The sequence below is a fragment of the Schistocerca piceifrons genome, chromosome 2 (assembly GCF_021461385.2).
Source record: "Schistocerca piceifrons isolate TAMUIC-IGC-003096 chromosome 2, iqSchPice1.1, whole genome shotgun sequence".
Classification (NCBI taxonomy): domain Eukaryota; kingdom Metazoa; phylum Arthropoda; class Insecta; order Orthoptera; family Acrididae; genus Schistocerca; species Schistocerca piceifrons.
In genome coordinates this window covers 578,095,217-578,110,341 of record NC_060139.1, presented here as the reverse complement: position 1 = coordinate 578,110,341, position 15,125 = coordinate 578,095,217, and the positions used below count along the sequence as shown (strand labels likewise).

General features: G+C 37.3%; 1 protein-coding gene across 1 annotated transcript in view; it reads right to left on the bottom strand.

Moving 5' to 3' along the window:
- Positions 1 to 3,469: 3,469 nt before the first annotated feature.
- The window catches only part of LOC124777773 (cytoplasmic dynein 2 heavy chain 1), an 829,086-nt gene continuing 817,430 nt past the window's right edge, over positions 3,470 to 15,125 (bottom strand). Inside the window, exons 69-72 of the mRNA XM_047253283.1 lie at positions 12,027 to 12,236; positions 10,139 to 10,332; positions 8,471 to 8,675; positions 3,470 to 3,796 (exon numbers count right to left, since the gene is read on the bottom strand). Coding sequence (XP_047109239.1) covers positions 3,638 to 3,796; positions 8,471 to 8,675; positions 10,139 to 10,332; positions 12,027 to 12,236 — 768 coding nt within the window. The 3' untranslated portion in view covers positions 3,470 to 3,637. The remainder of the gene's footprint in view (positions 3,797 to 8,470; positions 8,676 to 10,138; positions 10,333 to 12,026; positions 12,237 to 15,125) is intronic.

Genomic DNA, 15,125 nt, shown 5'->3' with positions numbered 1-15,125 from the left:
GAGTGTTGCCCCTGAAAATACCTTATTCTTATGTTTTTTAGGGTGGGAAATCTAAATATGATACTTAAAAAAATTATATCACCCACCATTTCTCACATTTTACAGTTAAATTTATTAAATTAAGCTATTTGTTAAAGAATTTAACATCTTCTATATAGTTAAAACAATTTTAAAAAGAGATGTAATGAATGTAGATGACATTGGTAGCACTGCTGAAAAACATTTGCTAGCAAAAAAAGGTATCTTTTGTGTTAACAGATGGTGTTTTGTTTACTGTCAACCTAACCTCACTTTCCCATTTCCTGTACATGTGCTCAGTACAATGTCTAATTGTGGTTGTAAAAATTTTGCTGACAGTTTTTGTTATATTTGTGATTAACAAACACCAAAGAAACATTACAGACTTTGTGAAAAAGGTTTATCTATCATATTTTGGATCTAAACTTGGTGATCAAGATAAACCTTAGGCGCCGCATAAGGTATGTTATGTGTGTGTTGAAGATCTGAGAAAATGGTCTAAAGAGGAGAAAAAGCCATTCGATTTGCTGTTCCTATTATATGGAGTGAGCCAAGAAATCATTCTGATGATTGCTACTTTTGCAGTGTTGATATTACTAGTCATAATCCAAAAAAAAGAAGGTAAAAAGCTACCCTAAGCTTCCAACCGCCATCTGACCAGTAGGGCATGGTGTAGACTTGTTGGTTCCTGAACCACCAGATGATTTAAATTCTGTTCCAACAGAAGTATTTTCTGATGTACAATCTGATTTACATGAACCAGATGATGATGAATTCCATTGTAATACAGAAAGTCTAGAGCCCAAAATGTTTACTCACACCGAGCTTAACGATTTGGTTACGGATCTGGACTTAACGAAAGAAAAAGCTGGATTGTTTGGCTCTAGATTAAGAAAAAGAACTTATTGGCAGTTGTAACCAGCATAAACAAGAGAGAGCATCAATTTTCCAAGTTTTTTCAACAAAAAGGTGATTCAGTGTGCTGCTCAGAAATTCCCGGTCTGATGAATGAGTTTGGTATTGAATACAAAAAGGAAGACTGGAGGTTGTTTATTGATTCATCTGAAACTAGTTTAAAGGCTGTTTTATTACACAATGGTAACATGTATGCATTATACCTGTTGGACATTCAGTACATATGAAAGAAAGCTATGAAAACCTGGAAATAGTGCTAAATAAAAGAGGCTATGCTGCTCATGGTTGGATGATATGTGGTGATCTAAAAGTCAGCAAGGTGGCCTTACCAAATTTCCATGTTTCTTGCGTAAATGGGACAGTAGGGCTAGGGAATAACACCGGTGCACAAAGAACTGGCCTATGAGGGAGTCTTTAAAACCTGGTGAGAATATTCTATGCAAAAACCATGTAAATCCAAAAAACATACTCCTACCATCTCTACATATAAAATTAGGCCTAATGAAACAGTTTGTAAAGGCTTTGCCTAAAGATGGACCATGTTTTAAGTATCTCTGCCAAACGTTTTCACAACTTTCAGAAGCTAAACTAAAAGAAGGCGTCTTTATCGGACCTGACATTAGAAAATTGATGTTTGATGTTAACTTTGAATCCACAATGACCTTAAATGAGAAATAAGCATGGGTATCATTCAAGCAAGCCATTACAAAGTTCTTAGGACATGAAAAAGACTCAGAATATGTTTCTATTATAGTTACAATGTTAAAGAAGTTTAAAACTTTAGGATGTTTAATGAGCCGGAAATTTCACTTTTTGAACAGTCACCTTGATTACTTCCCGGGCAATATGGGAGATGTTAGTAAGGAGCAAGGAGAGTGTTTTCACCAGGACATTAAAATGATGGAAAAACGCTACCAAGGCCGCTGAAACACCAACATGATGGGGGACTACTGTTGATCACTTCGCCAAGAAGTTCAGCAAGCGACTCATCGTGGAAAAAGCTACACAAGAAGGTTCAAAGAAAAAAGAGAAATAAAATAGAAAACAATTCCAGTTGACGAATGAATCTATTAATGCATGTCATTGTTTTAAGTAGCTTACTGTAAATACAAATCATGCTTATGTTGTAACAAAGTCTTTCATTAATTTCCCCATTTACCATATAGCATACGATTTTTATACTATACAATAAAAAGCATATTGCTCACAAACTATGGGTGATAAAAACAAACTAAGGCTAGGTTTGGATTCAGCTCATAAAAATCTATAAAGATCAGCTATCAAGGTAAGAAAAGTCTTTCAAAAATAATTTTGTTTCATTGGCCTATGTAATTTGCCAACACAAATATAAAGTTTTGCAACTAATAAAGTTCCATTTAACTGAATCCTGAAGGACTTCTTGGCAGCTACTTCCTTATATACAGACTGAGAAATATCTTAATAGAATCAGTTAATCTGTTAATAATATAAACTAGCATGAGTCTTACATAACATCTGACTTCTGCACATCTTCACTACAGTAAGTATCGTAAACCAATTTGTTAAATGGTGGATGGCTACAAAGCCTAAGAAGTATCTTATGCACTTCAGCATATTTATGCTTTTTGTTTGTGATAATTTTGGTAGTAATTTTTACCTGAAACTAATTGAATTTTTACTTAACTGACATTCTTGAGGACCATTTCACTGAATATCTGCAAAAGGAACAATAGTGCAACTGTTTGTTTGTAAATACACATTACATATTTTTTGCTATGGCAATGTTCTTTATCCTTGAGGGTATCTTCACTATGATTCTATGGAATGAAATGTATACTTATCTGTGTACACAGTCTCATAATACCAGATTTGAGAGTGCTGTTATTTACATCTTCTAGAAGATAACTTCTATTAGCCAATGAGCAGTCATAACTTAAACACTGAATATGTTTGTCTTGGTTTAGAAAATTTAGTTCATGGTAAAATATCAGAAGCAAATATCAACAGTTCAAGCTGTATGACTGATGATGATTTGAAATTGGGACTCTGAATGCAAAACTGTCCATGTAGATAAGGTCTTGTATGGTATGAAGTGCCTTGGTGTTAGGAAAATTAGTTCTTAACAAATTGTCAGTACTGGCACTCTACAGTTCTATCAACCAATTACAATAAAATACATCAACCTCATAAGCTGTAAATCTGCATATATTCAGTTTCACATTGTACGTTGCTGAAAATATTCAGGCCCAGCCAGACAACATTTGCAAAATCTGCATCATATCATATACAGCTCCTCGTGTCTCTGTATTTTCTGTAATAAATAACAAGGAATGACTGAAATTGTGAATGAAATTTTCTGAAAATTGAACTTCCATTTATACATACTCAGAGTACACAAAGAAACAGTTCTTAACAGTGACACAAGGTACTTCTACAGTATAGTACTGCCACACACATGATGTATAATAATACTAATATTGTTCATATACAAGCTTTTATTGTGAAGTATATATTGCTGTACATTGATTAAACAAATAAAATTATTCATTGTGTCACATTTCAGTGCTTTTCTAAAGTGGGTAGCAAAATATTACATGAAGTAATATCAGCTTACTGATTTCAACTGCAGTAACACTGTTACTTTAAAAACTTGAGAGAAATGTCACCATCAATTGGTGACTTATACCTGGGATATAACTCAATAAGCTAAAAGTCTTCTAGTATTTTACTTCTTTATGAAGAAGCAAGTGCCAGCTTTAATCCAAATATTATGATCTGAAGCACGACAAGGCACATCTAGTGTGGTAATAACTCTTTCACGTGCTGATGTGAGGTATAAAGGCAATGTTATATATTCTTGGTGCTGATGTTTCCCATAATCACTCTGTAAATAATAATAATAATAATAATAATAATAATAATAATAATAATAATAAAACAGAATTCAAAAACAAAAGTTTGCTATGGTATTTCACTACAATCCTTATATTACATAGACTGCATTATCAAGTCTGTGACATTCACCAGCCATGGCAGGATGCATATCTTCAAAAAATTTCAAAACTGATATGTTTAAATAAAGTGATTATGATTTGGGCTGTAAAAAGGCTTGAAAATTACCATGTGTCAAAACTGTAACCACAATAAATCAGAATGGCCTCATTTAAAAATTTCACAAAGATTGTGGACCCAGTCCTCATCAAAATCCAAAACTTGATATATTACAATAGAAATAATATGTAACATTACAAAAAATTGAACAGATAAAGCATTTTGCTATAGATACACTCCAGGTGCCATTGACATTTTAGATCTCTGACAGATTTACTAGATTTGGAGAATGCTCAGTAAATTCATTCTTTTCTCAGTCAAAAAATTTATGGACAGAGTATAACTGATGCAGTTTTAAGTCTCTTGAATTTTTTTCTTGAATCTCTCCAGTGGCAAGACTTGCACTTCCATGGGCAGTTATATGAACATTCTTAGGACAATTGTCAGAAAGTTGTCTCTTGTTTTGGACAGTCAGCAGGTTGGTACATTTGTTCTCTTTGTTGTGGGTATTGTGATCATGTATCTCATACCTCTTGCTGAAGGAATCCGGATTTAACATGGAGCAGGCACAAAAATAAATAATTGCTGTAAACAGTCATTATTCCCAATTTTGTGAATAATGGCTTGCAGTGCCTACGCAATGTAATATTACTGTGTAAGATAAAAAACAGACTACTCAATCATGAGTATCACTGTATCTGGCACTAGTTTCAATTCTATGACTCTCCCAGTCTATAGCTGGCATTCTGAAGTCTTCACTATTGTGAAGTCATGAGCAGGAAACATACTTGTGATCAGCTTCAAGTTTTCTATGAAGCAATCTGCCACTGTAGCTCCTTGGGCGAGTGGTCTATAAAAGCATTGGACTACAAAGTTCCAGCCACAGTTGAAGACTACCTTTACTCAGATTATTTCACAGTTGGATTCTGTTATAACGTCACTAGATAACATACTATTCCTTACAGCAATAAATTCACGCTCACTACTGGCATCTAGTCTAGCCTTTTGATATATATTCAAATCTGAACTTAGAATTTTGCTGTTGTTCACTTCTTGTTTCAGCTAACTTTCTGTTTCTAATAATATGTGAGCATTATTGCCTTTAATAAGTGATAGTAATTCTGAGACATTGTCATGAATGTTCCTGCAGTTCCATAAAATCATATTAACATTTTCTCATTCCTGTCTGCAAGTATGAATGTTCTTCTCAGAGAGTAAAGTGGCTCATCTCTCTTTATATTTGGCAGGTAACTTACCACTGTCCCTAAAGAGGGGGTTCCTCTAGCTTAAGAGACATCCATGTGCACACTACACACACACCTTGCTTCCCAAGGACCTACCTGCTGTGTGTAGTGTATGTCTAACCTATTGAGGGGGACCTTGTAACTCTCTATCTGATAACAGAGGTCAAGAAATTTGGATCCAAAATCAACACAGAATTGTCCAAGTCTCAGGCTTAGACTTTACTCTTGGCTCCAAACCAAAGGACTACAATCGTGTCTGGGTACAATACTGCAAAGAGAGAGTTCGATTCTACTCTGTGGGTAGGTCTACCTGTCTTCACCGATTCAATCACCTAAAGGAACTGGGAATGGCCTCAGAATCCAGGTGGCTAGCATATTTCATGCAAATATGAGCTATCATTTGCACCTGGTTGTACTCACTGCTTTCAACAGCCACCAGCAGAACCTCCTCTGTACCTCAGACAAGACTTCCCAGCAACCATACCAAGTTTGTAGTAGCATTCTTTCCTGACCTGTCTGCTATATAATTCTAATGTTGGAGCTCATAATGACCAACAAATGCACTCTCAATTATTGTCTGGAAGTAGCAGGAACATCAGCCTCTGACCCGACAGGGCATCCAATGATGGCTCAGATGTGTTATCAATACAGGGCAACATATGGTACATGTCACTAGGCGTATGCTGTTCTGGCAATTCCCACATTCACTTTCCATCCAGAGATACACAAAAGCACCACTGTCTGTCACTGTCTGACAAATCCGTCAGATGCTGCACATCTGAAGATGTAGTGACAGATTGCCAGTGGAATTAAAAATACACTGCTGCCCCGACATTGCTGAAGCTTAGAGCAGCAGGATGAAGCCTAAATCTATTGTGGCTAATACAGCTTCTAGCTGTTTCTGGACAGAACCAATTCACCAAGCACAACAAACATATCTCAAAAATCATACTTACTATTAATTTCAAACTGCTAAAAAAGCCCTCTTGTGATTTCAAAATATTCTTGTTGAGTACACAGAGTTTCCCTGACATTTGAGATAATACAGCAAACATAAGCAAAGCCTTTGCATTCAATATCAAAGACAGTAGAGATTATTATTACAGTGAAGAAAGTTCCATTCAGTTTCTGAACAAGCTCTTGAACATGATACTTCCAAGGGAGCTTTCTATTATCCTTGGTCCTAAGAATTTAAAATGTTGACAACACCAACTGTTTGATAACCTTTTAACAGTAAAATTTCAGTTTTACAAGCATTTTGTGCCTGAAACTGTGCATTTTGTTTTGTTGGAGCTAAGTGTTAATCTGTTCTCTTTAAGCCAAATCCAAATGTTACTGACTACCCTTTTAATGTCCAGATTTCTTAGCCGCTGTTAAATCTTTCAGGTTGCATGGCTGTGGTCCGTGAAACTACTCCATTCCTAACATTTCATCCAGAGCTGCAATGTAGCATCTCTTAACATGTCCAGTGCAGCTCTCATCTCAAGGAAACATTATGAATGGAAAAGTTTCATGGACCACAGCCACACAACCTAGGAACTTTACCAGCAACTACCCTCTTAGCTATTTCTTTTACAATACACTCCACATCTTTCATAATAATACCTGTGTCACCTGAAAAGAGAAATGTTTTTGAGTCATCTATCAAGTTTAGTTGCAAATCATTGATATAATCAAGAACAGCAGCAGACCCAGAACAGAACCCTGTGGCACCCCTCACATTAGTTGAGCTCTGCCAGATTCTAAACTCTTTCCCGGTCATTGATGCTGGAAAAAACATCTGTTTCCTACTTTATAGACCTGAAATGAACACTTATTTAGCATGTTCCCTAATCTTATACTGTTCCAACTGGCTTATTCTGCTTTACACAGTGGGCAAGCCTCAGATTCCATGTTCAGTGATGATGAGGTGTGGATGTTCAACACGCTGTGACCTACTTGTAGTTTCACTGTCCTTCAATCACTTTCCATAGATGCTCATGACAGTAGTATGTGAACAGCTGACTACTTTTACATTTCTGACATGTTCATTCCTAGACACCAGTCTCACATTTGTCAGAGTAGCACAAGTCAGTGGATTTCCCCAGTTGTGGTCTGAATCATTACCAGAAATAATTTCACATTTTTCTCTGCTCCATTTATGTGCTTTTCTTACTGCATCAAGTCCCGGTGATGTCACCTGGGGCTTTCAATTTCACAGTGAGCAGTTGTCATGATGTTTTGACTCATCAGTGCATGAAATTCAGATTTTTATATTTGTTTCTCATTCTGACATATAGTTTCAATCTGTCATGGTAATTCATCACATAAAGTAGAGTTAAAGAGTTTGCTCAGTCTGGAACATTCTATAATTCAATCGTGTCAGGTATTTGCTCGGGATGTTTCAATCCATAATTAACTACGTGACTATTCAATATCAATACAAACATGTCTTTGCAGACTACATGTCTTACATATGCTAGAAAAACTGCAGAAAAACAATCAAAATTGTTTGTTGTTGACATATTTTGAGTTTTAATCACAAGACAAGACTAAAAATAGCTGTATATCAAACTCAAATGCAAGTTAGTCCTAGAATTCCTTAAGGTTACAGCCAAGATTTTTATAGCAGAGGAGTACCAAGGCTATTTTTTGCAGAATTCTTCAAGATTGTATTTGTCTTCAGCCTTTAGTACAAAGTATGGAAACTCTAAATTTGATTGATGTGATCATTCAAACAGATGTGTTTATGGCAAGAACAATTGCACTTTGCTATGGTAAACCCACTATAACACACACCTATGTGTCTTCTAGAATATACATGTCTGCTTGTGTCTATATATGTGAGGATGGATATGTGTGTGTGTGCGAGTGTACACCTGTCCTTTTTCCCCCCTCAGGTAAGTCTTTCCGCTCCCGGGATTGGAATGACTCCTTGCCCTCTCCCTTAAAACCCACATCCTTTCGTCGTTCCCTCTCCTTCCCTCTTTCCTGATGAAGCAACCGTGGGTTGCGAAAGCTTGAATTTTGTGTGTGTGTTTGTGTTTGTTTGTGTGTCTATCAACATACCAATGCTTTCGTTTGCTAAGTTACATCATCTTTGTTTTTAGATATATGAGTACTTGGAAAAGCAAGATATGTGCTGAAACTGATGCATGCTTACTAATTTCACAAGTTTAGCTAGGTCTTATTTATCCATTCTGATAAAGAGTAAATACGTTTTATCATAAAGCACTACAGAGCAAAAAAACTATACTTCAACTGAGGTGGATACAATACCAGACCTTTGTCATCCATGTGAGTGTGCAGATAGGAGCAGCTGAGGCATCAGGAGCATCAGCAGAACAAGGAGTCAGGGAAGTACCACTGAAAACTGCACCCTCTATCTGTAGTCCTTTCAAGCACAAGCACACTTTCATTTTACTGGACACATTCTTCTGATTCCAACTTGTGACCTGTCTAAGGTCATCTATTGCAACATCATTTTCCCTTGAAGCAAATTGTAAACCAGATTATTACAGAATAGTTGATTGTTGAGATTATAAATGTATGACAAACTGATGGTGAATGTAAAGCTTTAGGGAAAAAAGTGTCTTTCAATAGTTAAAGAAAGAAAAGAACATAATAATTTGCTAATGAATAAATATACAAAACATTTAAAACAATGAAGCAGCAGATGTATGTATCTAAACAACAGCAATAGCATAAAAACAATTATACATACTAAATGTAAATACATGGATCAGTGAAGTTATTATTTAGCTCATATAGTAAGGTATGCTCCATCCAATTCATTAAATAGTGAATGGACGAGTTCTGTAATGTTCCATCAAATACAGTACTTGTCTGATATCAAGATGCTGTTACTTATATATTTACCATACAAGTAACTGAAACTACTTTATGATTTATTACATAGTTTTTTTTATGAAAACTGGCTGTCTTTCATTACACTGACCATTTTGTTGTTTCTCATGATTCTCATTAATACTATACACCTTTCCTTATAGCTGATATTCATTTCCTGATTCTACATCTCTATGCATAAATAAATCTTTCCCACACACTGACTGAAGCATTATTCTTGTTCTCAATAGCTTCTCCACACTCAGTTCTAATAATGTCTAAATGGCTGTAGGAAAAGCTTGTTAGTTGTCAGACATTATTCATGCCCACATATGGCATGATTTGTTACATCCTGAAACTGAAACCATGCTGTTCAGAGTCTGCCCACATCAGCTAAAATATTGACCAGGTTCACAAATTAACAACCCTACATGTCTTATGTTTCTGTGCACAGTCTGTCCACTTGTCTCTTATTAACTGAGGATTTTATGTGATATAACCTTTCCTTTGCAGCTGTAATAGTGTTCCTTTACTTCTCTATTTTGCAGTTTCTAGCTCTCATCTCTGATTTCTATTAACAACATTATATAATAATAATAATTTAGAACTGTAATTGATAGCTGGAGTTGATAACTTTTACAGCAACTAAACAAAATCTTACTTAATGAGCCACTGAACAGAGCCCTTAAAACACATACATTAATAAACGAGTAAATAGATGGCATAATGTTAAGCAGCACTTGAATGAAGTCTTTATGATAGGTAATCATAAATGAGCAAACTAAGAAAAACAATAGTCTTGTAAAACTCTATCACAGGTTAGTAAATATGGGAAAAATCAAAGATATGAAATTAATGAATGAAATTTCACATCCCATAATTATTGTTAAAATTTGGAAAAAGCTAAACAGAAAAAGGACTTTTGCTAACCATAAATATGAAGGATGTGTCACACTTAAACACCCCCTGAACCCTCTCCACCTCCCTCCAAAAACAAGCCAGTTTAATGAGTGGGAAATTGCCTCTTTTTTCCATTCAATTTCTATTTCTACTCATGGTAAAGAAGAAATTACTTATCTGAAAGCTTAAATCATTTAATTATCTACCTTGCTGTCTGCTGTTTCACAGCTGCAAGAAAAGCCTCAGGTTCAAACAGATCTCCCAAATCAAGAGGCTCTCGCAACAAATCTGAGCTCCGATTTGCCCAGTGACCAACTGCAGTGGCCTGAGATACTAAAGAGTGTAAATAAAATGAAGGCTCCTTTGGACCACACCAAAGATTTTGCCATGATTCTGGAACCTATGACAAAACACAAATAATTAAGAACAGATTTTTTCCCAATATTAGTTCATTAATTCAAAATTAAATCAAAGTTGATAAATTTACTTCTAAAATGATTAATTACTGTTGATGAAATACTGAGAACCATACAATATAATGGGAAAGTTATATAAATTACCACAACAAAAGTACTAGAGTTTGAGTATTAAAGTTTCAGAACAGCAAAGAGACTTGTATTCTTGGCCTCACCTGCCTTTCCATTATGAAGTGAACAATGAATGCTTGAAGGGTTAAATGGCTATATCTTCACTAATTAATTAAATCATAGTATCTGCACAAATATTAGTGAACACTGAGCAGCCAGAGTTGTCAATTCTAGGGTTGTGCTGATTAATATTGCAGACCAATGGCATACACATAGGCACAGAAATCCCCTCACTTACGTGACTGAAAAGGTCCATATTACATCACGCCTCATTAGTGACAGCTGCCAATAGAAATGGAAATAGGAAAGTGAGTGTCAGTGTGCCTTATCAGTCTTGAAGGGTGATGCGAATGAATTTGAATGATATAAAATGTTCAGTCTCTGTAAAACAAGTTTGTCATACTGCAAACTGAGCTAGTAAAGGGCATGCGGCTGAAACAATGATGTGTATGAGTAATCAACAGGACAAAGACCATTTATGCAGTGATGACTGGATACTGGAATACAGTGTGTCACTGCAATTTGGAATGGAGACTGTTCTCTCTGCAAATCATAATGTAATGAACAACTTCATCCAGTGTTGTTATAGACTGAAGCACTACAACAGTAGTGGATCTGTTTGTGTTAAGGATTTGATGCCATCTGCTGTGGGCTAAACTGATACTATTCATGCTTTATATTGACATCCACAGCCCAGGAACAATGAGCAATGTGAAAGTCATTCTGGCAATGTGAATGATAAAATGAAGAATCTTCAGATGGCAGGAAGTAATAAAGGTTAAGATTTAACATATAGAACATTAGAAACAGCACAGAAGCTCAGGACTGGGAAGATAATCAACCATGCTGTTTCATAGGAACCACTCAGGAATTTCCCTTAAGTGATACAGGAAAATCATGGAAAACATAAATCTGAATGGCCAGATGGGGATTTGTACCATCGTCTTTCTCAATATGATTCCAGTGTCTTCTAACAAGTTTAGATGGAACCTGCTCTATTGTGATAGCTACATACTTGTTGAACACTGCCATGGTGATGACAATCTAGCACCCAGAAAAGTTATGCAATGCAATATACAAATCAAAAGTCTTATGTTTGGAGAGTGTCATTGGATACCTTAACTCCAACACACCAAGGACAAACTGTACAGTAACTACTACATCAAGAAAGTATTAGCATGCAAGCAACTTTCTTTCCTTCAGCCAATTCCACATACGATATTTCAGCAATACAGTGCCTAGTCACATGCAGGGAAAGATGTGCAAGCCTTTTTTGATGAGCAAAGATTATTATTGCTTCCCTGGCCTGCCCACTTTTTAGACATGTGTTCCATCAGGCATACCTGGCATATGTTTCACAAGCTATTTAACCATCACAGTCCTGGAGCAGCCTCTATCAATATTTTATGGATTGGTATGTAATTTGTGCACAGGGAGACTCCCTAGTAACAGGCCTTATAAGGAGATACAAAATAATCATACTAAAAATCAGTGTTTCAGTACTCACCTTGTGACTGATAAGAGCAATTGCTGTCTGTTCAGTTTCCTTAGATGGAAGAGCTATTGCACGCATTACTTTGCTTAGCCTTGCCAAGGACTGATGAACAAAATGCACAAGTGTTATAGCATGGTTGTGCTCCAGTAATACGAAATTGACAACTGGAGAGCTTATTTCTGAATCTTGTGGCAAAGGTTTTGTTTGAATCAAACCTGAATTCTGTAAATGAAATGCAAAGCACTTTGAAATCTGCAACTATGGACATTCTGTACTGTAACAAATCTACATCAATATATATATATATATATATATATATATATATATATATATATATATATATATATATATATATATATATATATATATATAATAGAGGGAAACATTCCACGTGGGAAAAATATATATATATATATCTAAAAAGAAAGAAAGACCTGCCAGCGCTTTTGTTTGGTAACTTTCTTTTTAGATATATATATATATATATATATATATATATAATAGAAGGAAACATTCCACGTGGGAAAAATTATATATAAAAACAAAGATGAGGTGACTTACCGAACGAAAGCGCTGGCAGGTCGATAGACACACAAACAAACACAAACATACACACAAAATTCAAGCTTTCGCAACAAACTGTTGCCTCATCAGGAAAGAGGGAAGGAGAGGGGAAGACGAAAGGAAGTGGGTTTTAAGGGAGAGGGTAAGGAGTCATTCCAATCCCGGGAGTGGAAAGACTTACCTTAGGGGGAAAAAAGGACAGGTATACACTCGCACACATGCACATATCCATCCACACATACAGACACAAGCAGACATATTTAAAGACAAAGAGTTTGGGCAGAGATGTCAGTCGAGGCAGAAGTGTAGAGGCAAAGAAGTTGTTGAAAGACAGGTGAGGTATGAGTGGCGGCAACTTGAAATTAGCGGAGATTGAGGCCTGGCGGATGACGAGAAGAGAGGATATACTGAAGGGCAAGTTCCCATCTCCGGAGTTCGGATAGGTTGGTGTTGGTGGGAAGTATCCAGATAACCCGGACGGTGTAACACTGTGCCAAGATGTGCTGGCTGTGCACCAAGGCATGTTTAGCCACAGGGTGATCCTCATTACCAACAAACACTGTCTGCCTGTGTCCATTCATGCGAATGGACAGTTTTTGCTGGTCATTCCCACATAGAATGCATCACAATGTAGGCAGGTCAGTTGGTAAATCACGTGGGTGCTTTCACATGTGGCTCTACCTTTGATCGTGTACACCTTCCGGGTTACAGGACTGGAGTAGGTGGTGGTGGGAGGGTGCATGGGACAGGTTTTGCATCGGGGGCGGTTACAAGGATAGGAGCCAGAGGGTAGGGAAGGTGGTTTGGGGATTTCATAGGGATGAACTAACAGGTTACGAAGGTTAGGTGGACGGCGGAAAGACACTCTTGGCGGAGTGGGGAGGATTTCATGAAGGATGGATCTCATTTCAGGGCAGGATTTGAGGAAGTCGTATCCCTGCTGGAGAGCCTGGAATCCTTACCCAATCTGTCACCCCCGGAAACCATCCTTGTAACCATTGATGCCACGTCCTTATACACAAATATTCCGCACGTCCAGGGCCTCGCTGCGATGGAGCATTTCCTTTCACGCCGATCACCTGCCACCCTACCTAAAACCTCTTTCCTCATTACCTTAGCCAGCTTCATCCTGACCCACAACTTCTTCACTTTTGAAGGCCAGACATACCAACAATTAAAGGGAACAGCCATGAGTACCAGGATGGCCCCCTCGTACGCCAACCTATTCATGGGTCGCTTAGAGGAAGCCTTCTTGGTTACCCAAGTCTGCCAACCCAAAGTTTGGTACAGATTTATTGATGACATCTTCATGATCTAGACTCACAGTGAAGAAGAACTCCAGAATTTCCTCTCCAACCTCAACTCCTTTGGTTCTATCAGATTCACCTGGTCCTACTCCAAATCCCATGCCACTTTCCTTGATGTTGACCTCCACCTGTCCAATGGCCAACTTCACACGTCCATCCACATCAAACCCACCAACAAGCAACAGTACCTCCATTACGACAGCTGCCACCCATTCCACATCAAACGGTCCCTTCCCTACAGCCTAGGTCTTCGTGGCAAACGAATCTGCTTCAGTCCGGAATCCCTGAATCATTACACCAACAACCTGAAAACAGCTTTCGCATCCCGCAACTACCCTCCCGACCTGTTGTTGTTGTTGTGGTCTTCAGTCCTGAGACTGGTTTGATGCAGCTCTCCATGCTACTCTATCCTGTGCAAGCTTTTTCATCTCCCAGCACCTACTGCAACCTACATCCTTCTGAATCTGCTTAGTGTATTCATCTCTTGGTCTCCCTCTACGATTTTTACCCTCCACGCTGCCCTCCAATACTAAATTGGTGATCCCTTGATGCCTCAGAACATGTCCTACCAACCGATCCCTTCTTCTGGTCAAGTTGTGCCACAAACTTCTCTTCTCCCCAATCCTATTCAATACTTCCTCATTAGTTATGTGATCTACCCATCTAATCTTCAGCATTCTTCTGTAGCACCACATTTCGAAAGCTTCTATTCTCTTCTTGTCCAAACTATTTATCGTCCATGTTTCACTTCCATACATGGCTACACTCCATACGAATACTTTCAGAAATGACTTCCTGACACTTAAATCAATACTGGATGTTAACAAATTTCTCTTCTTCAGAAACGCTTTCCTTGCCATTGCCAGCCTACATTTTATATCCTCTCCACTTCGACCATCATCAGTTATTTTGCTCCCCAAATAGCAAAACTCCTTTACTACTTTAAGTGCCTCATTTCCTAATCTAATTCCCTCAGTGTCACCTGACTTAATTTGACTACATTCCATTATCCTCGTTTTGCTTTTGTTAATGTTCATCTTATATCCTCCTTTCAAGACACTGTCCATTCCATTCAACTGCTCTTCCAAGTCCTTTGCTGTCTCTGACAGAATTACAATGTCATCGGCGAACCTCAAAGTTTTTATTTCTTCTCCATGAATTTTAATACCTACACCGAATTTTTCTTTTGTTTCCTTTACTGCTTGCTCAATATACAGATTGAACAACATCGGGGAGAGGC